This window comes from Halichoeres trimaculatus, unplaced genomic scaffold (assembly GCF_033239565.1).
Source record: "Halichoeres trimaculatus isolate MK-OKI-2021-1 unplaced genomic scaffold, fHalTri1.1 fHalTri1_scaffold_12, whole genome shotgun sequence".
Lineage (NCBI taxonomy): Eukaryota > Metazoa > Chordata > Actinopteri > Labriformes > Labridae > Halichoeres > Halichoeres trimaculatus.
The window spans coordinates 21,535,056-21,560,433 of record NW_027437190.1 but is presented as its reverse complement, the minus strand read 5'-3'; the positions used below and the strand labels follow the sequence as shown (position 1 = coordinate 21,560,433).

The following is a 25,378-nucleotide window of genomic DNA, read 5'->3' as shown; positions in this document are numbered from 1 at the left end:
ATGGCTTGGTTTAACACAGGGATTTGGATTTTTTTATTTATCCTGGCAACCACATTTGAAACCGAATGTCTCTTGAGGCTCAGATGAAATGTTTTCCTGTGTTACTGTGCAAACAAGAGATACACAATCTACAACAAAATGTGTTGTTTTTTATATACCTGCAACTGACCTCTCACGCCATAGATATTACAAGAGATGTTTCTGCTGTTTTGGATTTTACGAAGAAATGTTGCCAGTTCTAAACATGGGAAACTTTTGAATTGAGAGGTAAACGTGAGTTTAAGTAATCCTAGGATGAGGCTTCAGACTTCTCTGGATGGCTTGTTCAAAAAGTCTCAAGATGTAACATCATGGAAAGGTGAATCACCTTGAAGGAGCGTTATAAATTTAACACTTATTTAAGAGAAGTATCCTGCTCTGCTCTCTGTTATCAGGAACATGTTGTCTCTCTTCAAACTGTCAGGGTCAGATTTGAGGTCTACAATTGCTGTATTTCACAACTGAATGAAGAAACACAACTTTTTACCATGGCAGCTGTGGATGAGGCTTCAGGAGTGCTGGGAGAAATCAAAATCAAGCGTTTCAGACATAGGCAGAAATGAAGGTTTTCAAGTACACCAGCCTGAGAAAAGTAAATACGCTTTGGGTTGTGAATGATTTTAATCTATACAAAGCTATCATGGCAATTTAAAGCCTGAAAATTTGCTGAAGACCCACACTTTAATGCATTGTAACCATCTGCTCTATACTTGTGAGGTCAGCGCTTTCTAGTCTGCTACTAACAATGCTAGCAAAAAAATGTCTGACTTTGAAAAGTTTCAAAAAAACTTGCATTTCAAAATCCCCCACCCATCCCCCTCAAAAAAGAAGAGGCAAACAAAGTGATTTAGAAATACATCAAAGCCACATTTTTATTCAGTAGTGAACCTCATCAGATCCACTATTTCAGTAACATCATTGTAACGTACTGTATTGACCATCTTTGGTCTCTTTGTCACCATTTTTGCTCTCATGCTGATTTTTGGTTGGTCCCTACCCTTGTGCAGGTGTGTGTGTGTGTTAAAACAAGGCTTCAGTCCATTCAGAGTTATCTTCTAAAAAATGAAAAACTGGAGCTAAACATTTTTTACAATGAACATATACTACTTTGATGTTTAATTAAATGCATTCATATGGAAAACAATTTAAAAAAATCAAGACATATAATCACGCTGAAAATGAACTGAACCTTGCCTGTCAAATAATCTACAACCATAAATATCAACAACATAACACACAGTAACAAAGACACTTCAAACATGTGTAAATACTGTACAATCCCACTTCATAGCTGTTTTTTTAACCTGGATTTTGTTTTTAGCAAGTATAAATTAATACACATAAATTAAAGAATCACCAGCATACTGTGTAAACGAACAGTGTCCCAGTATATAAAGGATATATGCCGTTTGTTTGGCAGCAAGTGTCAACAGGCGATCTCAAACTTTTGGAAATACCAGAGACACTGACAATTTTTGTTGATGTGGATAAAGAAAAGAATAATATTTTACAACAGATTCAAACCCTAAACTGTTAAATATGACACTAATGCTGCAAGAGCACTGTAAATGTATGTATTGTATTGTGAGGCACTGTGCATTCAAGACCCCAAAGAAGTTTCACGTTATTAACAGTAAGTCACAGTGGGTCGGTGATAGGAACTTCCTGTTTATTCCAGCCACAGAGAATAGGTAGTTTGCATGTACACTTAAAACTTCCATTGATGTATGCCTTTCTACTATTGCAGAGTAATTTTTTTATCATGTTAAGACCATTAAAAGCCTCCAGTAAGGGAAAAAAGATAAATGTAGCATCAAACACCAACTCAATCCTACCAAAATGCATTATGCTTTTTCAGGGTTGTGTTTTGACAGCTGAGTCAAAGACAGGATAGCCAAAACAGCTGAAGCAATCAGAAACAGGTCCAATTTTATGAGAATGTGTAAATAGTAGGTCACAGTTTAAGCATTTAGCCTCCCACCTCAATGAACATATTGAATACTGTTCCCCGTCATCTGGACAGCAAAGCTATTGTAAGAAAATATAAAACAAAATGGACCTCTTCAGAAAACTGAGAAGCCACAAAGAGGCCTGGTCAGTTTGAGGCTGTTGAGACAAGTTTTTGTCTTTGACACATGATGTGCAGTAGATAGCGGAGATGTTACATAGGGCTCATCCACAGCAAAAAAAAATCAGAGTCATAAATCTAACAAGGTCTAAAAACAGACTCTGTTATCATTGATGTTTACTGCGTCCCGAAATCTTGCTTATTCTCTTGAAAAGTCCCTGCTTCTTATGATGGCTGGTTGAGGTAAAGACTGAAAAGAGGAAACGTGTTTAAAACCTGACTTGTCTGTGCTCCAAGTGTTGTTGCAACAAATGAAAAAGTCTGTAAATAGTCAATGAGTTACTGATTTGTGATAATCCAGTTACACTGTTTATTGTAGTTGAGAGTTAAACATTCATCCCTAACTGACTGCTATTAAACTCTCCAGCCCTGCTGTGTGAATAAAACCTGACTCTGTATACTGTATAAAAAAACTCTCTACATACATACAGTCACTGTCTCTTTAAATGCAAACCAGCTGTTTTTGTTATATACAGTTGACAGTGAGACAGGAATGTGCTCTGGCAGTCGTCAGAAAATGTTGGTTACATCTACGGTTTCAGAATTATAGTTATTAGCCTTGGCTCTACCTTAGCAACCCTGTCCCGCAGAAAAGTTCTGAAAATATTGTGTATGCAAGACAGAGCCAAGCTTTGGGGCTTTTTTCTACTCCTGTTTGAAGTCAATGGAAAAAACTAAAATTTCTTATAAAAAATGGCTTAATGAGACAACAACTCTTAAAAATCACAACACAGTAAAATGTTTCTAAAAATAACTTTGGAAAATACAAATAAAGCACATTTATATTTGGTCAAGTATCTATGAGAAAACAAAATTATGTACCTGTAGAGTAACAAAGTATTTCATTTCAATACTGCACAGAATATGAAAAACATATCCATTAAATCATAAAAACAAAATTATCTTCAATAGAGCAAAGAAAGCATACAGGAAATGAAATGTAACCATGTTGACAAAGAGGCAAATCTGACCCCAAAGAAATGGAACAAATTTGAAGGCTCTTTGTAACATTTATCTCATATTTGGTACCGTGTCTATACAAAATACATTAAGGCTATTCATGTACACTCTGAACTTTCTCTATGCTGTTTAGCTGAGCTGCAACAGGCTGGAGCTCTGCTGAATGTGATGATCAGTTTTTCTGTGATGACAAAGTCCAGCCCAGTATGTTTCAGCATTGAGAAGTCAGGTGAGTGTAAAGGCACACTGTTGTCAATACTTAAATATATATATCAATACTCTTTTATAGGCCAAAACAGCTGAGAAATTGGAAAAGGATTCCTTTCCTCAAATTTAGAATGTGTTCAATTTTACCCCTGCCTCAAAATGGAATGATGAAAATATAATTCAAATGACTCATGTATTACTTATATCTTCTTCCTTCCAAACTTAATGAAGAGGAAGCATCTTCAGGTGTAATTTCATCCAATCTCTCTCTTGACTGAGAGGAAAAAGATTCCCTTTAAAGTCCCTATCAGACAGTTCAGGCGTAGAACTCCTTGGTTGGTGCTTTGTGATAGGATGTTGAAGAGAGTTTGACATCCCCCAGTTCATAGCTGCCTTCATCCTTCTTTTTCATCCGGTAGCCAAGGAGGAGGAGGAGGAAAACAGCACAGAGGAATCCAACAACTCCACATGCTATCACCGCTGGAGAAGAAATAAGACATGAGTCACCAGATTTTTGTGACAGAGTACAATAAATGCAGCAAATGTTCAAATTATTGAGCCTTAACTGTATGTCTTGATTCTGGCTGTACTATCTATATATACTATATACTATCTGGCTTTAGCATAAAACCATTCTTTGGATTTCAGTTACTGTACATCCTCAAAATTTTACCATGCAGAATAAGACATGCAGAGAAAAACACTGAGCAGAAAAGAGATTCTTCCTTACCTGCCAGAACATCTGTCCTCTCCCACAAGTTCTCAGACGTCACCTCCTCAGCAGAGTCCATGTTATATCTCCTGCTGCCTCTGCCATCTTTCACCACAATTTCATTGTCCTCCTTCTCGATCAGGACCTCACCTCCGCTGCCCTTGGTTGTTGAAACATCAAAATCATCCAGACTGTTGTCCTCAGTGCTGGTGCTTACACTGATCTCTATACCAAGTGTGGTTGAAGTAGTGTCACGAATAAGTGTAGTGGTTGAGCTGGGACTGGTGTTCTGTGTGGACAAGTCAGCTGTTGGGTCAACACCTGGCACCTGGAGGAACATGTGTAGTATTTAAGTTTTTAGTACTTGTTTGAATCTTTCACATCATTTGTACATTATCAAACTTTTTCATTAAAGGTATGAAGAAGAGAAAGTCATGTTGCACCTTCTCGTCACTGCTGTCCTCATCAGGTAGCTTGGAGGGTGTACTCTCAGTCACTTCCACTGTGGTGAGCTGATCTTGGCTGTCTCCTACAGTGGTTTCCGGGCTTGGAGGAGGGCCTGCTGTTGGCTGTGGTTGAAGTGAAACTGTTTCATTTGAGACTGTGGTTCTGGAGAGGTTCTTGAGTTGCTCTTCTTTATCTGAAAGGTCACCAAAACCTAAGATAAAACAAAAATATCACTATCAATAATGAATATCACAGTTTTTATAGTTACGGACAACACTGAAATCAAAACGATGTCCCCAAATGAATCATTGAAGAACTCCATGCACAAAAAGTGAGCTGTCACAATGCAAAAATGAGTATGTTTTCTCAGGGAACTTACCAAACCCAGCTTTAGTTTAATTTTTGACTACACTGGTGTTTCAACACATTACTCACTGTGGTTATAAAGATGAGTCAGTGACAGAAAAGAAATATACAACATCTGTGTTACTCCAATAAAACTTCAACTGGTTAACTCCATTCCCCCTTAGGACAAACATCTGGCAGAGTGAGTGTGCTTCTGTGTCTGAGCGTAAGATCCTGTGGGTCTACAGCATTTAAGCTGCCTGTTTTTAAAACTAAGCACCTGATGGAAAATCTAAGCTGAGAATATGCAGAGGTGTCATAATATAAATAGTAAACCTGGAGTTTTAATTTGACCAAGATGACAATTGCTGTAACTCTAGACTTGCTTCCTGAAACTACTAAACCACAGATAGTGAGGATACATCTAAAATGATTTCTAATGATAAAAAATGATCATCACAGCAATTACAGAAAAGAGGAGGTGACCTCCTTACCATAGTCTCCGGATCCAGAGCCAGAACTGTCAGCTTCCGTCTCTTCATCATCTTCATCATCTATGGGGAGGTCACCTGACGACAGTCCCTCTATGTACAAGTCATCAGCCGCAGAAATAGGTGACTGGGAAGAGACAAAGAGCTGTAACAGAAAAAAAGAAAATAAACATTTGTTAGTATAAAAGTATAAAAATACAACCAAATTCCAAAAACAAGATGGGACACAAAATTGATATACTGTCAACAGACTCATGTGTAATTAAATGTTATTAAAGCAAAACCTAACAACAACACTTTGTACATTTCTGGGAAGAGAGGGAACTATTAAAATAAATGTCCAATTCTTGCCTAATGTAGGATTTCAGCAGATAAACTCTACAAGGTTAGGGGTGATTTCAGAGACCACAACCAGACCAGCCTAAAACTCAAACCTTTCGACCACAGAGCAATACTGCTGCAATACAGAATGTGATTTGCCATTATTTTGCAAAAATATACAAAGGTCCCCTCTGACAAAGGCAGATCTTACTCTCTCTATATTTTTTCAGCATTAATGTTGCCTTCCAAGGTGTGGAAACTATACATCCTATGGGCTCTTATGCATCCCCATATTATTAAAGATGTAGTTTATTTCTCCAACTGTGTCCTGATAACAAGTTGGGTGGTCCCCCTTTTCTTTAAAACAGGGATCACAGTGCCCATGATGAAAAAAAAAGAGGCAAATTTTGATTGGTCGGATAAAAGGACAGTTTTTCACCTCTTTTCAGTCCATTTCAAACAGGCCCCAAAACCACAGCCATCCAATATTGATTTAACACACTTTGGTAAAGACCTTCTGAATCTTTTGAAGGTATTATGATGAGGAAAAAATATTCCAAAGTTGTTCAACTGTTTGCTCACACGGTCTCTCACCGTGTTTTGAACCACTTCCTATCTTTACTTGCTGCTCCCGCAAGACTGTTTTATAACAGTTATATTACTCACCTGTTTTATTTGTTCTTCCTGGGTTCTTTAAGCATAACAAAAGCATTTCAGCAGAGATAAAAAAAAAAAATCATACTTTTGATGCATGTCTTTGCACCATTTTGAAGTGAACAGATACAGCGTCCCAACTTTTGGGATTTGGAGTTGTACAGGAAAACGAAAAGGGACAGAAAACGCTGAAATCTCTTTTATTTATATGCAGAGAATTCCTTTCTCTAATTGAAAACATGTGAACGTGCCTACAGTCAGGTAGTAAGACAACACCTCACACAATCCATGACCTGTTCAGGCCAGATATACCAGAGTACGCTGATGTCTGTTAAATGTCACTGTAGATTTGTACTTGTGCACAGTAGACGAAGGCTGTTTTTTTCTTTGTTCATTTTATGTGTTGCATCAGTAATTTGTGATGCTTCCCAGAGCCATAGAAAAACAATTTAAGTGTGGGAGGGGAGAGAAGAGCAGCTTCAAAGACCAGACAACACACACAGGGGGAAAGATCAGTTGCATTTCAAAGAATGAAGCTTAGGGAAACCTTCCACTAACCTAAACACTACTAAGAGGACTTTGAAGTAAACTGAAACTCTGCTAATCTCATCATCTAAAGCTTGGAAACTATGCTTAAGCCAAGGAGAAGAGGTACTTAAATAGATGACGCTATTCAGCTGCTTGTTGTAATGAGACGGCCTCTGTGTCTAAGCAGAATGAAACAAGCTGAGTAAACCTGGAAAAGCCCATAACAAGATAGACCCAGAAAAACACATGAATCAAAGACAGCAACCTGATAATGAGTCCAAGACAAATGGCTCAGCAGATGTTGGTGGTAAGACAGTGAGAGAGACACACACAGTTGCACACACACACACACACAGACAGAGACATGGATGAATATGGCCCATTGAGATCTAAAGTATGTCTGGTATGTATACTATGCTTCCACTAACACAGGTGGTGAGAGAGGGAAAGAGAGGGGAGACTGGAGAAAGAAGGAGAAAGACAGGGACAACACTTAATGTTTCTCTTCAAACAGGTGCTGGTGACATGAAGGGAAGATGTTTGAGGAGGTCTCCAGTCTTAGTTTTTTGTGAAAAAGTATGGAATTAATTCTTATGCATGACTTTTTAAAGGTACATGTAAACAAACTAAGATAAACTGAACCACAGGTTCAATTTTGTTGAAAGGGGTTTTGACCATAGTCTGTATAAAACATGGATGTAGCCTCCGCATTGTCACCCGTCTGCTCCTGATATTGGGAAATGAAGCCAATCAACGGACGCAGCCACCTTTTTGATTTGACACCGGTTGTGAGTTTCTTTTCCAACAGTCACAGAGAGCTCATCAGTCACGTGATCTGAGCTGTGTCTCTGATTGGACAATCAAATGATCCTAATAACTTCTAAACCACCGAGTTAGAAAAAAATTCAAACACTGTACAGTGTGTGCCGATAGTAAAATTGATGTTTTAGACCCAAGTCGTTTTTGAACCATGCTGTAAATATACTTTTTAATGCCGTAAAAGTCTGTTTTATGGCTGGGTGTGTACATGACTTTCAGTCTTAATGCAGCCAGCCTCAATCGGGTTATCGTTGAACAGCAACTTCTTCCAGCACTTCCACAAAGGCTTCATTTTTACTAACTGGATGTTGCCCTTTGGTTTTGTCTGGTTTATTCACGTTTGGTTTTTTTTAGCAGGAGTCATCAGATGAAATATGGTAACCCTGCATAGACGGAGAGTTGCTATTCATCAGGGGTCAACACAAAACATTCTGCTCAATTTCCTTTGCACCTTTTTCTTCATTCGTCATATTTTTTTATGAAGTTCAAGAGAAAACTGTGTTTGAGTAAACCAGATGTACTCACATAATGTGACAAGACAAGCCAAACAGAGAATCATGAGTATCCATGTTTTCAGATGTCAACAGCCTCAGAATGCTAGCACAAGCTAAGGTAGCAGAGAGGGCTCTCTCACATTCTTGCCGCCTTTAACCAGGGATTATAAAAGCAGATGCTGGGCTGCTTTTCAAAACAGAAGGCTAGGACTGCCACAAGGACCATTTATGTTTTATACATTTTTAAACATAAAATTCAAATGGACGACCAATATGTTTAGGGATTGAAGTGGTCCTATTTTGTCCTCTCTTTGAAAAGCTAGAAAAGGGAGCATCTAGTGTTGAGAGTGATAAAACCAAGCACCAACTTCTGGCTGTAAGAATGAAGCTGATTTCAAAGTGCTATTAACTGCCATTTCTGGAAATTGCAGAAATCACAACACAATGAATTTATGAATTGCTAATTCATGTCACAGCACACACTATGGGGAGGTGAAACTTATTATAACTTAGTAGTTTAGAAGATATTAAGGCAAAGCTGGCTTGGCTGACAGGCCCACCTCAGCTTTACCTCCTCACCCCACACAAGGTCAACTGCAGTTGGGTGAAATCCAATTCTGCTTCAGGATCGAATGGATGATGTATCTGAGGATACTTCCATATATCATACAGTGTATGGATATGAATCAACACTAGAAACGAATAAAAATAGGATTCCCATCTTTTATACTCACTTATCAGTCTTAAGTGTGTTTGTGGTTGCAGGGGCTAAACTGATGCACTAATGAACACACCACCTGTGCCACCTTCAACTATTACATCACCAACAGTGTGTTGATCTTTGGAGTTAGGGATGGATACCGAATTAGATAATTTTTTTAGGTACCAACAAATTCTGTTAAAAGCACCGGATATTCACGTAAAATCAAAAGATACCATTTTAAGGTACCTAAACGCATCCTTGTGACTGTGAGGTAGTGGAAGAGTAGGCAATTTTACATGCTGGACATGAACACAGCATTGCAAGGTTATAAATTGAAGAATAAGTATGTTATATAGAAAAAATATACATATTTTATTATTTAACAAATTGATATGTTTTATCATATAAACACAAAGAGAACAGAAAATTGGTACTGTTGAGTACCAGTACCGATTGCTAGGTACCGGGCATCATTACCAAATCGTTTCAAATGTAAAAGGTATCCCCATCCCTATTTGGAGTACATTATTGTTATTCATACACATGACTTTTAGCAGATACATTTTCAGTGTTTATAAAGTATGCAAATTGGGTGATGTAGTGGTTAAGTTGCCCATATAGCAGGCAGCTCAATTCGCTTCCAGCTGGAGGCCCCTTGGCCACATATCATTATCATCTTGGCTTAAAAAAATATTTAAATCAGTTGTAAAAACCAATAAGTTACCCTTGCATAAGACAAGCATTATGTCTTTCTGAAACTATAATTCCAGGAAATAGAGCAGACCATCAGAAACTTGATTAAAGCAAATGTAGAAACATTTTTTGTTTTCAAAATTCAACAAAAATTTTGGTTTAAATACAAGTTTACATTCTTCCACACACATCATACAAGCTGCACATTTTTTATGAACACCCTAAGGCCTTTTACTTAGTAGAGCATTTTCCAGTGAAGAGCAGAGACATTTGAATCCAATAATGCACTGCCCCGGCCAAAATCAAAGTCACCACCAAAAAAAGGTCACACGCTGTAATATTTTGTTGGACCGCCTTTATGCTCCCAAGCAAATTGAAGCCTCCTTTTCCTGTTAGCCTCACTGATTGCTGACTGACAGTGGTCAGACTCTACCATCATCAACGCAAGGTCTTGGTGGAAAATTAATGCAACACTGGATGGATATAAACCTTTTGACATTGCAGAAGCTGATCTAAACAATGCCACAGCCAATGCATGCCATAACTAGAGCTAAAGGCGGTCCAACAAAATATCAGAGTGTGTGACCTTGTTTTTGGTGGTGACTTTATTTGGCTGGGCAGTGTTTGTCTCTGAAATGAGATTTTGAGTTGCTTTTCAACTGCTTAGCGTGTTCTCTGTCATTGTGTAATATTGTGTTCTCTCAAGCTTCATACAGCAGTTAAGCCTAGCAGCATTCTCCAGTCTATAAATATGAGTCAACGCAGAAGTGCTAAAATCTGCAGTTCATCAAGTGTCTGCTTGAGGCTGGCTTTGGAAGTCAAAAAAGCCATTTCCACAGCAGAGATAAGCATGTTTACAGCCTGGTACAAAAAATGTTTTCCATCTGAAAAGCTAATTTTGGCAAATACTGTACAGGGGGGGATCTATTTTTCTAACTTAGCAGCTTAGAAGATGTTAAGATGACGCATTTACCCAATCAGAAGCACAGCTCAGCTGACTGGCAGGCCCTCTTTCACTAGCCATGTATGCATGGACCCAAATATTCCGCTTGCATTCGGTTTATTTGCTCAAACGGAAAGAATTTAACCTTTGTATACACCTCATTCCTAAAGAGAAGTGCTAATCCGAATGGACATTTAATCAGTTTCACAGGGGTGGAATATTCCTTTCCATAAATTGATTGAGGTATCATGTATCCACTAAAATGGAAAGTTGTCAGGGTGCGTTCCTTCAGCGCACGCTCAGATATGAGGTATGACGCAACTAGAGACGTTCCTCAATTTGTTCACGTTTGCGCATGCCCCATTGACGATTCTGTCTGATTATGGCGGCGCATGTAGACCAGAGATTAGAATATTCCTTTCCATGTATACTAATGTTTTTGGAAAATTCATTCAGAAAGATTCCGTTAGGAAAGACAAAAAACTCCTCATGTAACCGTGGCTGCTGTTTGTAAGAGGGCTCAAAGCCCAGCTTGTTTCCAAAAAAAAGTAAACATCAGGTTAACATTTCTGTCACTCCCTGATCAATGGATGAAATTCATTACTTAGGTAATAAAATGTGAGGGAAGAGCAAGAGCTTTTCATTACAAATCTCCAGCTTCGGTTGAAAATTTCTTAAGAGTTGTCAGGTTAGAAGGTGTGAAACTTTCTTTCACACACTTCTCTGACAAACAACGATATATATCATTTACTGACAAAAAGAAATACCTGCAAATTATTCAAGTCTTATCAAACACATGTGCAGGCAGTGAATCAAACAGATTGACAAACAAGAAAAAAAAGACAGCTCTCTATCCAGAGACCACCTCTCTGTCCAGACCCCCGTACTAGGGAGATGTTTTACATTATGTTTACCAAAACATATGACTAAGTCACTCAGAGGCTACGTACATCTGCAAAATATCAACAAATACCTAACACCCAACATAATGATGAACGGTGAAGGTTTAGGAGTATGTTCTGGGATGGCATTATTAAATACTTATATGAGCATCAAATCATATTTTCTCTCTTTCTCTTGGATATACAGTCACTAAAGTCACCCATTTCAAAATTAAATTAAGGTCAATGACAGTACAGGCAGTTTGGGTCAAAAGTAGGGTTGTGTAACATCCATAAGTACAAAGCAGGCCTGTCATCAGCATGCAGATAGCAGCAGCACACAGCCCTGTGTTTGAAGAGGCGTATGTTTGACCAAGGTTATTGGTCAAAACTGTTCCGTGTATTTGACCAAGGCTATTGGTCAAAACTGTTCCATGAATCAGTCGTGTTGTTGCAGCAACAGTCTCCAATGTTTTCCACTAAATTGACAATTAAAGAAACTGGAGCCAAATCCACCTTTATGGTATGACTGATCTAACAGTTGGACAGGAAATCACACATTATCTGCCTTTATCAAATCTTTAACAAAAGATACACATCATATCTAATATGCTAATCCCTTGCTTTAGGGTTTGGGTTGCAGCTATTTGGCAAAAGGTCAGACTGTTATTATGTAGGAGGCTGACAACTTTTAGATATGTGGTGGAGCAAAAGAAACAGAAGCTTGGCAAGTGTAAGTGGAAACCTCACTGGTATTTCTTAATGACAAAGAAACCAAGTCTTTTTTTCATTTCTCTTTATCTATACATTTTATACAACTGTGTGTTTATCTCTCAAGGACATACTGAGATTGGAGGAAAGATGGGACCAAGAAATGTACCAAACTGTCTTAGAAACAGTCAGTCAGCCAATCAGATGATGTCTCAGACAGGATGTGAACAGACTTTTTTTTAAAAGCAGTGGGACTCATGTGAAATGACTAATACTGATGAGCTGATAGCATGTGAAACTTCAACCAAGCCACTGTACCTCCATTATAACACCGTATATTAATATTTATGTGCTATAATTCAATCATTTATTCTTATATTCTATTTTATTTTGTTGAATACATGGAGAGCCCTGTGACATTTCATAATCAAATATAGTGAGCGCAGGTGTGACACGCTTCCTTTTGCCTACTTCAGTAGGTTGGAAAACTGTGTGTATCCCACGCAGCTTCAAGCCTGTCTGGACTAGCCCAGTGGGACTCACTATGAGTCATCCATCCAGAAAATGACACAACTACAGGTTCACAATCTGTCATGGGGGCGAAAAAGCCTGTTTCAACGTTCATCGTTTACATTTGAGCAACATCACTGACTGACTAACCAGTGAATCTGAAGCCAGACTCACACAGGGGGGTAGTTTTAATGCCCATGATGATCAATCTTGCCCCGAGAATAAAGACTTTAACGTGCGTACTGGTGGATTGAAGCAAAGGAAAACAAAAAGTCTGTTTTAAACAGGTGTACATTTAAACTACAGGAAGGAAAATTAAACAGTTAAAAATGTTTCATTTCAGTAATGAAAAAAATATGTTGGTCATTAACACACTTTTAGGCTTTACAGAAATTAATCAAATCACAGTGTATTCGCTTTCATGAGTCTTGCCGGATAAGGCCAATGTTAACCTCCCAGTTACTCAGATCCAGAAGAACAGTTTCACTTCTCTCACTTTCAAAATATACTCTATACATCAGAAATACGCATTTAAGAGAGGTGGGGAAGTTTATTGACTCTTTTACAGACTTTTACAGGCAAATCATACAAGCAAAATATTTTGGCACATGTGAAAATGCACAGAGGAGAGCTCTGCTAGAGCCTGCCATTCGCAGGTGAATCCAGGTGATTTTCTCACTCCTAAGATTTTTATTGTCCCAGGTATATTACATTATTTACTGAGACGTTATTTTTAGTCAGTTTATTTTTATTTTTTCTTGAATTTCCCTCCGGGGATTAATAAAGTATGTCTTATCTTATCTTATCTTATTTTATTTTGCAAATATGACATTTGAATTTGACTTTCGATCTGGCTTTGTGGATGAGACATGCAGGTCAGATCCGAAGGTTTGGGTTTAAATATCAACGCTATGAGCTTTAGAGGCTGAGCAGACTTTGGCCCTGTGTGAACTTGATACCAACTGGACGCCTGAACTTGGCTTGGATACAGCCCACGGGGGAATATCGGTAATCCTTCTGTTGGTTCTTACAATGGCAGATACTTTCTGCCGCCGTGGATACGGTTGTTTCTCAAATAACAACATTTGGTCATTCTTAAAAATAAACTTTGCTGTTCATATTTCTGACTACAGGCTTTCAGCATAACGTCCACGTAGACCAGTGAGGGGATATGTACCAAAAAACCTACTAAACCAGCTCTGGCTTACATTCAAAACATATCAGTTTAGGTTGGTAACGCCAACAAAACAAGCAACAAATCAAAATACAGACGTTGATGACGGTTTCCTTAAAAAGTATTTCAACGGTTGATATGAGCAGTTTCTCCGATAAAAAGAGCAGACAAAGCCAGCGAAATCGACCGAGGAAAAAAAAAATCAGGTGCTATGAAAATGCAGTCCTCCTACAAGTTAAGTCAAGTTGCCATAAAAAAGCAAAAAGAACTTACTGTTTCACCGATGAACCCTGTCGTCAGTCCGACGAGGAACAACAACCTCAGATTCCACATCTCAACTTCCAAAAGGAGAGTTGGATTGAAAAAAAAACGTAGAAAGTGAAAAAAATCTAGTTGTTCACAGTCTATGACTAAATTACTTCGTTGGCGGTTCCCTTGCTACGTTATCGACCGTTTTAGCGACGGCTTCACTAAATCTCGGAAGCTTGATGAACGGCTGCTGAACGCGTAGTGAAGTGATCAGGAGTTGCTCTGGAAAAGTTGTTTGGTCTGGCAGTGCAGCGTGGCTCCGTCATGACGTCAGCACGGCGTGACGTTCATTAAGAAAGGGGGGACCTGCTTTGCTTTGACACGACTGAGAGAACCCATCAAATTACTTTTAGGTATGTAGGAAATAAATTATATAAGAAATATATAAATATATATAAAACATTTGAATATAGCACAACAAATCATATGGACTAATCACGAGTGAGCTTGAAAGAGCTTGACACAGTTTATTTAATAGGATATCTTCTAAAATAAGAAGGAGGTGAACTGGCTGCCAAGAGTAACAACAGTTTTTGCCTGCCTGTCACTCTAGGCTGTTGAAGTCATACTCAACCATGTTAGAAAATGCCTATTGTAGTGGGCTGATTTGGGAGGAGTTAGAACTTCTCTTGAATGCCGGCACAGTTCTCTTTATTGTAACATATCTACATATTAACAGGTCACTCTTACCACACTTCACCACAAAGAAAGACGTTACCTCTCTTAAGCAAGACTGACATTAGTTTTAGCCGAAAAAAAGTCTAAAGAACTGAATAAATGGTCCACCATGCATTAGACATTCAACTGGCTGGACTACTGATGTTGTATGTTTATTGTATGTCTTACATTTAAGCTCAGAGGAAGGTAAACACATGACTTTTGACAGCATCTTTTTATTGCACAGTTGCCCCTGTATCTTGACATCATACCAACAAGTAAGAATTGCATATTTTTTTATATTTCAGACTAACCGGTATGGACTTCTGACAAATAACAACAGATGAACTAAATGAAAAGCACCCTCTAGTGAAGAAAGTGGTTATGACAGAAACAAACATGTTGGACTCCCTTGCAATAGTATATTTTTGCAGGGCCAGACACTACAGTTTCAGGACTGTAACCCAGGGGCCACATCTCCGGGACCCTTGTGCTGCTTTGGTATTTAATAAGTCAGGGTTAGGGTAAGAGTTAAAAATGTAAATGTTGGGTACACACCAAAAATGCAGTAAGACACTTAAAATGCAGTCCTCAGCACATTATTTGTTGCTGCTGCAAACAACAAGGGTCCTTCTGGTCTCACACCCTGTTGACTTCTATATGTTTTGTGATCCTTAGCTCAAGACTGAATAAGTCCAAAAATGTTTGTACCTTTTTGTTTTCATTTCAGATTAACATACCAGAAAGATTTCCAAGAGTTCCCATTCTTTACTAGTTTTTTGATGAACACCAATCTAAATCAATTTAAATAATGCCCCTTTGTTTTTCTGTGTAAGGTATCTACCAGTTGACATCAACACTTTGATTAATAGAGAAATTTTGTGATCAATTTTTGAGGGCTAAAAAGTTCATTCTTTGTCACAAGCTCCAAAATATGTATGTTCTCTTTTCTTCTTTTTCCTGAGGAATCTGCACTAAATAATATTGGTTTGAAAAAGTTACATCAGGCTTAGGAAAACACTGAAAGATATTTCCTAACTTTTTGTGGACCAAACAGTCTACCACTGCTACTACTTTTAATATTTAATGCTACAGTGACTAACTGGGTTGTAATTCACATCTCTTTCAGTAAACATGATAAAATGGTTTGTCAATAAGCATGATCAAGCCAGATTCATAATCCTTTTGCGGTCAAGAATTCAAAAAAGGCAACCGTTGTCTGTGGATAATAGTGGCTTGTTGTGCTTGAGGTTTTATGAAATACCAGAATGCTTGGAGTATTCTTTAAGTATTGTGAACCTGGAACTTGAGGACATATCTGATAAATCTATCATTTGTAAATGAGACAAAAAAAATCAGATTTTGACTGCCCCATTAGTAGACCTTTGTGACTGTTTTTTTTTTTTTAAATCAGATATGACAATAATTAAATTTGATTTCCTAGTATTCTGTTTTCTCTCACTAAATATTTTAGGGATCTCGAAAAAAAAACAAAACATTTTTTTAACCAGTTTAACAAAAAAAGTAATACCTACTTACACACTGAGAGAAGCATCAATAAAAATTATATTTTACAATAAAGTTCACACATATATTTGTTTTACATTTATTTAAATTAATGGTATTTAAGTACATTTTTAAAACTATTAAATAAGAGAGCACACAACTGCATGTAAAGAAGCAATCATGTTACTTGAGTTGTTATCTGTGTTAGCCCTGATGTTGCCAACAGCCCACGCCTCCACACATTCAAACCAGAGATTACTCAGCAGTGTTAAGCGCCCACATGGCATGACTGAAAGGAAGACGTCTAAATGGACATCTGAAACAGCCCTAACATGGTAAAATAACTACAGCAGAGTCACAATGATGCACACACATCATATTTGAATCTCCGGATGTTGGAATTAAGTGTTGGCCTGTGTGTGAGTATGTGTGTGTGTGTGTGTGAGGGAGGTGTCTTTAAAGCTCAAAAGTCTGTAGGCATTTTATGGAGGGGAGGTAGTTCATCATCACCATCACAATCATCATCATCTTCATCTGACTCCTGTCTTAATGTCTGATGTTTTTAGATTCCTCTTCCAAACTGGTGGGATCTGTAAGACAAGCAATATAAATGACACAAAGAATGATATCTTAAAACATGTCTTCATCTACTAGTATTTAAAATATAATTATGTTATTTGCTCCATTTTAGCAAATTGGCGTGAGGAATAACCGTAACACAAGTGCATGCAAAGAAAACCTGTTACTAATATACCTGATGCTAATATTGCACACATTGAACTGTAAAGAATAACATTAACATAGATAGTTGCAGGTTGATGCGCCAATAGTAAAAAATTGTCTTGAAATCATAACAGCAATCATGAGATGGAAAAAAAAGACTTTCCTGCTAAGATTGGGAAAAGAGTTGTATATTGAAAAGTGGGAAAAACAGACACTATAATTTCATAAATAGAGGATGTGAGTGGTGGTTGCTCCACTTCATAATATTTAAAAACATTACTGAGTTTACAAAGTTGTTGTATCTAAATGAATGTATTTAAATCCTAAGTTTAAAAAAAAGAAATACATTAATATATTACACATCTTTAAATGACAGAAAAATATTAAGATGCTAATGAGAAACTGTATGCATGTGTGTATTAGTCACTTACGAGTGGTGGTACAGAAGGCTCCAAGTGTCGTCCCAGGAATGACAGCAGACGTCTCCATATCAACCCGCTGCCCAAGAACATGAAGCCTGTCACCAGCCAAAAAACACGAGGGTCCTGGTGATAAAATATGACAACGAAACAAACAAAAAAACACTGTTTATATTCTTTTTCAGGGGGCAGTAGTCCTGTCTGTAAGAGCCTGACTTGGGGGAATGGAAGGCCACAAATTCAAGTACCAGTGGGTACCAAAGTTAAAGGTTACGTTTAACCAAGTGGAAATCAAATTATAATATAAACAGATTCACTTAATATAAGGTCCTGTAATCTTTCTGTAAAATGTCAAAAATGACTTTTTGAATAGTCTAACAAAGACTTTTCATCAGAGCTGTTAACTTAAGTCACAGTTAAAGTTAAGTTTATAAGACTTGTAAGTAAAAGAAACACGGATATAAAAACTTAATGACAGGCAAGGCAATCCTCGTATATCTAAAGGGACAAACAAATAACCCCATAAGACATCATTTCTTAACAGGGAGGTGTCTCACCTCCTCAAAGCAGGACGTCAAATTCATACCAAAGGCCACTCCTATCAGACCAAATAATGTCAGAGAGAAGGAACCCATTGTGAGCTGCAGATTCAGGCGCATCATCACGTTGCGATGACTGGAAAGAGACAAACGGTGCATGAAATGCCAACAAGTCATTTTTTAAGGTCAGGCTCATCACTTTTGAATATCTTAACATAAGAGGGTCAGAAACACTTAAAAGGCTAGACAGGCTTAAAAGTTGAAGTTCAACTACAGACCTTACTCTGTTTTGAGCTTACTTCCATCCAAATTGCCAGTATGTTGTATGATGTATACACTCTTTTGTGTGTTTGTGCGTGTTTGAGTGTGTTTGAGTGTGTTTGAGTATGTTTGAGTGTGTGTACCTGTCCAGATTGATGAAGATAACACTTTCCGAGTCATCAATTAACCCTTTGAGCTCTCTGGTCTTGTTTCCCAGCTCCTCAGCCTGTGTAAATTACATTATCAAACAACATCAATATATTTTTTTAATTGTCAGTAATAAATTCCCAGTATTAAAAAATTGCATTCAAAAACAAAAGTATTTTTTTTTTCTCATACTTTTAATTTCTGTTACCTGCATATAGTAATTTTCCAACAACAGTTCCATCTCCTCAGCATGATCAATACCCAAACTGCTCTCCTCACTAGAGATGCAAGAAAGACAGTAATAACCACACAAAAAGCTCAAAGTGTCGTTTTAGATCTGTGAGTATTGGCTCTTCCCTCAGATCTATTGGAGTGCTAGGTACTTCATCCCACACTTGGACTCTCCCAGTTAAAAAATGTGCTCAAACATAGCTTTGACATGTCACGTGACTTACAAACACATCTTCCAAGAAACTGTCCATAACCGTGGAACATCCTGTATGGACTACTATGATCCCACCCACTCTTGTCAAACTCAGCATCACTTAAAACACCAACTAGTTACCTCTGCAGCACCACACCATAACCTACCCTAAGCCCAGCACTCCTAACCAAGCAGGGACTGTGGTACAGAAAAACTGTACTCAAAGGAGGAAAGCAGTTTGACAGGGGATAAAGAAACATAGTTTTTGTTTCTAGTGCTGCAAACGCCTCATAGAAATGCTTTTCACATTCATGAAATAATTGAAGGTGAATTTTTAACGTACAAAACTCTTGGGTCTGTCCACTTAGTGAGACAAAGTTCTTCAATAATCTCATCCTCGTCCAAAATCTTCAACAAGGAATCCTTGAAAACTTTTATGTCCGTCTCTAGCTCTGATAGGCTGTCAAAAGAGAGAAAAGAGAGATGCTGAGCAAGGCAGACAAAACCAAACTATGTAAACTTGAGGGAAATGCTGGACATCACATTTGAATAACAGGCTCTGCAAAAGTTATCACACTGCAAAAACTGTTCTTACTCAACTCTTTTGAGGCATAACTCTTATTTAATGAAACCTGACAAGATAATTGTCTCTCCCCAGAGATTTCAGTTTTTGCAGGGGCCAAAAGGTGCAAGGTTATTTTATTCTACAATTTCTAATCTAGTTTTCTAGTCATACAATATTCAGTACAGAGAAGCATTTCACATCTACCCCGAAATAAAAGAGCATTTATAGCAGTGTAAACCAGTATAAGTATTACCTCTTGCTGTTTTGCAAAAGTATATGTAGTTTGCTTCTATCAGCAGAAAGTATTTTTGGATCCACCAGTGATTCCAAGGTGTCCAGCATAACTGGTTCAACATCATTTAGTCGAGCCTGCAGCACGTTTACCTGTTAACACACATAATAAATACACAATCACTCTTAATCTTAAATCCAGAGCCTTATAATTTAGTGTGTCCTTACTTCACAGGCACATTTTATCTGGGTTAGAACATGCTTAAATACAAAGACACACAAACAGCGTGTCTATGACCTGCCTCACCTTGTGCTGCAGTATGGCTTCCAGTGCTCTGAACTCAAAGGGAAGTGAATGTGTCTGTGATGCCAGCTGAGGGGCCAGATCCAGAACCAACCAACGCTCCAATCCAAGACCCCGGAAATCCAATACCAACAGGGACTGTGGGGTAATGATGGCTTTCAAAGTCTGTGGAAAAGCAAAAAGATGAAAGGAGATGAACTACTCTGAAAACACTTGAAGGTGCAACTCAAAAGTGCGTTTGAGCATGTGTTTAATTTCTATTGTGAATTGATCTGGCTTCAGAGAGCTGAACTACTCTCAAATGGCACGATTCCAAACAGTTGACTCTGATCTGTAAATATTTGCAGTGAAAGACCTGACCAATGAACAGCTCTCTATTTGCGAAAACAGTCCCTGATGTGTTTCTTGCTGAAGCAAAACTTTAGCTTCAATCAGGGTTAGTGTTCAGATTATTTAACCAGGTTTACAGCTGATAAATAACAAAAGCCTGTCAGAGTGTCACAGTGTGCAAAAGGAGATAATCCCAAGACACAACTGCAGCACAGGAGGATTCATACGTTTCAGGTACAGTACCAGAAATGCTCTGTTCCTGTGCAGTTTCTTTAGCACATCATTAAGAAAAGAAGAAGCAAAGAAATGTGAAGCATAGAATTTGATAAATAATCATTCATAGGCTTTTTGGTTACTTCTTGCATTTGTGACACATACGATAGAGTTAAGCTTCACAGTATTTGTTGATGTAGTTTATTTTTTTAAAGATGGAATAATAGCTTCTTATGCTTCTGTTGTAGGAAGGAAAGAAAACTCATAGAGGATAGTCATGTAAAAAGGACTGACTCCAAGCCAGCAGCTTTAACGCACTATACTCTACTTGAGTGAAAAATTAGCCTTATTTTAGCTCTGTTCCTATTTATCTTCATTTCAAAGGAAAACAGTGGCCAAATTGTATGTAAAAGTAGACTTACACTCTGCATGTATAACACAAAAAACATATATTTTTTAATTAAACATCAATCAAATGTTGGATTTCCTGCAGGATGGCTGGGAAGCTTCTCTGTCTCTGCCTGCTGCTGGTTGGGTTTTTTCCCACCTGGACCACAGAGCAGGAGTGTCTAAAATCAGCCTCCAACTGTCAGGAGTGCCTCCAGTCTGGCCCTGAGTGTGCTTGGTGCATGGTCCCTCAATCAAAATTTCGCTGTCACAACTTGGAGGGACTGCACAGATCAGGCTGCCAGACAAAGAATATCTATTATCCTCGAGGCCAGGTGGAGATTGTCAAGAATGACAGCAGGTAAATGTCCTGGCCCTAAAGCTCCAGTTAGGAACTTGAGCTTAACCATCATTTAAACTCCCCCTACGATTAAAGTGGTATCGCCACTCTTTAAAAAACACTGTTTTGTGTAATTTTTTTTTTTTCTTACTCTAATCGTCTTAATGATACCCATGAAATGATTCACTTCTCAAGACTCACTGCTGTAAAAAATGTTTAAAAGAAAAAAAAGGGGGCAAAGTTTACCTGTAGATTAAGTTTCAAATTTTGAATTTCATGACATTTTTGCAGTTTGTAGTTCAATATACATCAGTATTTAAGATAAAAACTTTTCACAAGAGCTATCCATGTTTTAAATGAAGTTCACAACACAGTCCCGTTTTTCTTTTTTTTTTTTTTTGGACTGACATAACCTCTGAAGTATTGATCTTCTTGCTCAAAACTATTGACCCTCTGCAGCACCAAACCAGAAAATGCCATGGCTTTGTTCCTGCAGCCGCAGGAGCTCTCACTCAGTTTGAGACCAGGTGTGAGCCAGTCCTTCACTGTCACCATCACCATGCCAACAGACCAACCAATCACAGAACTGAACATGGACACAAGCCCTGTACCAGAGGGACTCAACATCACATTCAGCAGTACTACAAATGGAAACCCCTTTGACATACAGGTAAAAAAAAAACAATTCTGTTGTAGAAATCTCACAATTTGGCACACAACACACTGTTCTTATGGCCTCTGTTTCTCAAGGTGAATGTTGAGGCAGACAAGTGTCCCACTGAGAGCGACGACTCAAACCAGAGGCAGAACCAAACTGGACCCTGGTCAATCCACATCACACCCAGAGGCTTTTCACAGAGTGTGAAGTTAGAAATCACTTTAGAGTGTGAGTACCACTTCAGAAACTTGCTTCAGGGTACATAGATTCAGCTGAGTAACACTAACAAACAGGACATGGGGATTAAGATAAAATAACTCCAAAAGACGAAAATACCCTGCATGGAGCAAAAAAGGACACACTCTTCTGTTGTCTGTTATTTTTCAGTTCTGGCTCTAACAAATGTCTTGTGTAAAAAGTTAGGCCGTATTTTTATTCCTCAGGTCAGTGTGACTGCACTAGCAACCGTGAGGAAAACAGCCCCAGCTGCGGAGGCCACGGGACCTTTGTGTGTGGCCAATGTGAGTGCAATGAGCCTTACATTGGACCACAGTGCCAGAACAATTCATCGTTTTCCATGAAAGACAAACTTTGCCGCTCAGACCCAAATGCCCCTGTGTGCAGCGGTAGGGGTCAATGTAAGGAGGAGCACTTCTGTGAATGTGAGACGCCAGTGAATCCTGAAGAAAGATACAGTGGACGTTACTGTGAGTGCAGTAACTTTGCGTGTCAAACTGCAAATGGCAGGTGTGATCATTAAACTACCATATTCTTGCTTTTCTTTTAACTCTACTTAATGGCAGGTGTACTTACAAAACACTGAATTTCTAATTAACAGATTATGTGGGGGTCATGGGAAATGCGAGTGTGGGATCTGTGTTTGTGATCCTGGCTGGACCGGTGAGGAATGCAGCTGCACCATGGACACTGCTCCCTGTATGACAACAGAGCAGACATTGTGTAACGGTAAAGGGCAATGTAGCTGTGGGATATGTGTCTGTGAGAGACCATATACAGGCCGAACCTGTGAGGTCTGCCCATACTGCAAAAGCCCATGTGAGAAGTATGCTGACTGCGTGCAGTGTCTGGTGTTCATGGTGGGACCGAAAAACAACACGTAAGAACTTGTCATTAAAAAATAAAAAATAGGAATTTCTTCATAAGTAATGCAAATCTATTCATTTATCTTAATTAGTATGATTTAATGACTTAATGTTGTATTCAAACTCCCATCAGGTGTCAGCAAGACTGTGGTCACCTCACCTTTACAACGTCGCGCACTAAATCTGGAGACTATAAAGAAGGAACAATTCATTGCAAAATGAGGAATTATGACGATGACTGCCATTACTACTACACCTTATCAACAACACCAACTGGACAAGTTACAGCTGAGGTGTGGGATTCCAGAGAATGTCCAAGTCCCTTTTGGTTTTGACACAGCATGGTGTAAGGGTCTTGATGTGATGTGATTTGAGGGTCTTGATTTCTTCTTGTTATCAATCACAAACTTTGCTCTGAAGAAATAAAGCAAGCATACCTCCATTCTAATGATGATGCAGTTGTTTCTAGCAGTGAGGCTTGTGCTATGCTGAAAGCGCAGGTCTCTGGCCTGAAGACTAAGCTCCTGGCAAAGCTCCGTCTTCTTCCGCTCTGAAAGGGCAAAAATTGTTAATTCTGTAAATATGAGAGAAATGGAGAACATTTGCTGGAATCTTTGCTTCCAGCATTTAATAAAAAATGTTGTTGTTTGAAAATAAAAGTGAATACAGGCATGACATACTTATGATACAGAATAAATGAATCAGGTGTTAATGATTAAAACATTAGTTCAGATATTTTATGACAAACAGTTACACTGGGACTAATGGGATACAAATCAGAACTACCAAGATTATTTTTGGATATAAAAGATAGACTTCTTACACTTACCAAAAGATGTTACATTTCCATCTTGGTCAAACTTCATCTGTGGAATGAACCAACAAAAAAATTAACCACCCTCTTGTATACGCAGCTATCTGAAATTTAAGTCTACAATTTTGGAAAACAATTAAAAAGGACAGTAAACCTTAATGTTAAATGAGGTATAAGGAGGACGTTTAAATTAGACTTTGTAAAACAGTCTGTAATGGTCGGTCTAAAAGCAGTTTGTCATGGAGCACAACTCTACAGTAGTTCTTATTCACTTTGCTAAGCTAAATGGCCTTGATGTATCTCTCTTACCACAACAAAAGAAGGGGACACAGAGGACACAGGGGCATCAGTCACTCTGTGGCGGACAAAGGACACTGTTTGGGATATAAGGAAGGCAAAAAAGGACATTTCAGTTCCAGGAATTAACTGCTGTTAAATTATTTTTAACCTATTGGCTACTTAGTAAAACAACTCTGAAAACTCAATATTTGTTACCAGTTAATATCAGTCAATAAAGAAACCTGCCAAGTTAATAGACACAAAACATAAATTTGGTAATAACAATCATTCTGTTTAGTTTAGACGGATGATGTGTTTCAATTCACCATCAGACAGTATGAATACGAACTATTTCACATTCTTACCTGATGGTGTTGCACCTCCTGGGAGCATGCCCTCATGTCTCTGAAGTGCATTCTGAGATGTTTTGAGTTGACATCTTGAAGAAGGCAGTATCTGTCTGCAAAGTGTATTTAAACCAGTATCACTGTAGCTTCGGAGGTTCAATTCTTGCTTCCTATTCCCAGGCGGTACAGTGAATTTCGGTGCGTTGACTCCTGTACGAGCCACACAAAATTTAACAGGCCCACAAGTTCTTGAGAATAAAGGACTGGCGGTGCTGAAAATGCGTTTAGCATAGAAGTTCCCCACGAATGGCTGATGCATCTTTGTACAGTTCACACATCTGGCCAGCAAAACCTTGAGGAGCCTCATCTCCACACACGAAGCCTTCACACAGACTGTCATACTCGGTTTGGAGGTCTGGCCTGAGATGCAGCAGTATCATACAACGTGCATGAGCAACGCGGTGTGGGGACGAAGCCGAGCACGGCGACCTGTCTTCTCCATAAAAAAACACAGGAGTTCAACGCAGACTGCAACTTTTAATGTGTCCTCGAGTTGTCTGACAGTTTGGTTGCTGAAGGAGACAGTCCAGATCTGCAGGGATGACAGGAATAAACTGGTCAAAATCAGAATTTTTGAAGAAAATATTGGTTCATTTTTGTAACGGTTATGTCTGCCGCTCGTTATTTGAGCTTGGCTAATTATCAACTTTTTTTGTGAGTGCTCTGCAACTCTGCGTGTTATGCTAGTTGTGTTAGCCGCTACGGGACAGTTTGTGCTCTTTAAGTACTTATTGATTAAAAATTCAAGATGACATTAAAATACGTCTACTGTTTCACAGGTCAATTACCTGTCGCTAGCTACAGCCTCCCCTGAATCAACACATTAGGCTGGGATTCAGTCCCATAATACGGTCGCTTCAGCATGCAGGATAGATAAAACTAGCATGTAGGAGGACAGAAGCACGGGCGAAGCGCTCTACCATAATGCAACGCGGTGAGAAAGACCAACTGCCGAAGATCGTCTCCAAACAAGTGTAATACTCTGACGGCAAAAGTAATGTA

The 25,378-nt window shown here is 38.5% G+C and overlaps 2 protein-coding genes across 2 annotated transcripts; both read right to left on the bottom strand.

Annotated features, from left to right (window-relative positions):
• Nucleotides 1-908: 908 nt before the first annotated feature.
• LOC141800148 (uncharacterized) lies at nucleotides 909-14,313 on the bottom strand. The gene is made up of 5 exons (XM_074682550.1): nucleotides 14,034-14,313; nucleotides 5,333-5,474; nucleotides 4,490-4,704; nucleotides 4,065-4,374; nucleotides 909-3,814 (listed from the first exon to the last, which is right to left on the bottom strand). Exons 1-5 carry the CDS (start codon nucleotides 14,091-14,093, stop codon nucleotides 3,651-3,653), a joined length of 891 nt encoding a protein of 296 aa, XP_074538651.1. The 5' UTR covers nucleotides 14,094-14,313; the 3' UTR covers nucleotides 909-3,650.
• A 397-nt stretch (nucleotides 14,314-14,710) lies between these two features.
• On the bottom strand, nucleotides 14,711-25,334 carry mrs2 (magnesium transporter MRS2). The gene is made up of 13 exons (XM_074684373.1): nucleotides 25,165-25,334; nucleotides 24,335-24,908; nucleotides 24,000-24,064; nucleotides 23,706-23,742; nucleotides 23,314-23,426; nucleotides 19,849-20,010; nucleotides 19,564-19,694; nucleotides 19,089-19,205; nucleotides 18,530-18,599; nucleotides 18,318-18,400; nucleotides 17,932-18,049; nucleotides 17,387-17,500; nucleotides 14,711-16,822 (listed from the first exon to the last, which is right to left on the bottom strand). Exons 2-13 carry the CDS (start codon nucleotides 24,714-24,716, stop codon nucleotides 16,763-16,765), a joined length of 1,452 nt encoding a protein of 483 aa, XP_074540474.1. The 5' UTR covers nucleotides 24,717-24,908; nucleotides 25,165-25,334; the 3' UTR covers nucleotides 14,711-16,762.
• Nucleotides 25,335-25,378: the final 44 nt, after the last annotated feature.

Excerpts from the sequence above, each read along its gene's own strand:
- LOC141800148 (XM_074682550.1), bottom strand. The coding sequence starts at position 14,093 with ATGTGGAATCTGAGGTTGTTGTTCCTCGTCGGACTGACGACAGGGTTC. Across the intron at positions 5,475-14,033 it reads CAGGGTTCATCGGTGAAACA|CTCTTTGTCTCTTCCCAGTC; the intron begins GTAAGTTCTTTT and ends TTTCTGTTACAG. Across the intron at positions 3,815-4,064 it reads GAGGACAGATGTTCTGGCAG|CGGTGATAGCATGTGGAGTT; the intron begins GTAAGGAAGAAT and ends TTTCTTCTCCAG.
- mrs2 (XM_074684373.1), bottom strand. The coding sequence starts at position 24,716 with ATGACAGTCTGTGTGAAGGCTTCGTGTGTGGAGATGAGGCTCCTCAAG. Across the intron at positions 19,695-19,848 it reads AAGCCATACTGCAGCACAAG|GTAAACGTGCTGCAGGCTCG; the intron begins GTGAGGCAGGTC and ends GTGTGTTAACAG. Across the intron at positions 18,401-18,529 it reads TGGAAAATTACTATATGCAG|GCTGAGGAGCTGGGAAACAA; the intron begins GTAACAGAAATT and ends TAATTTACACAG.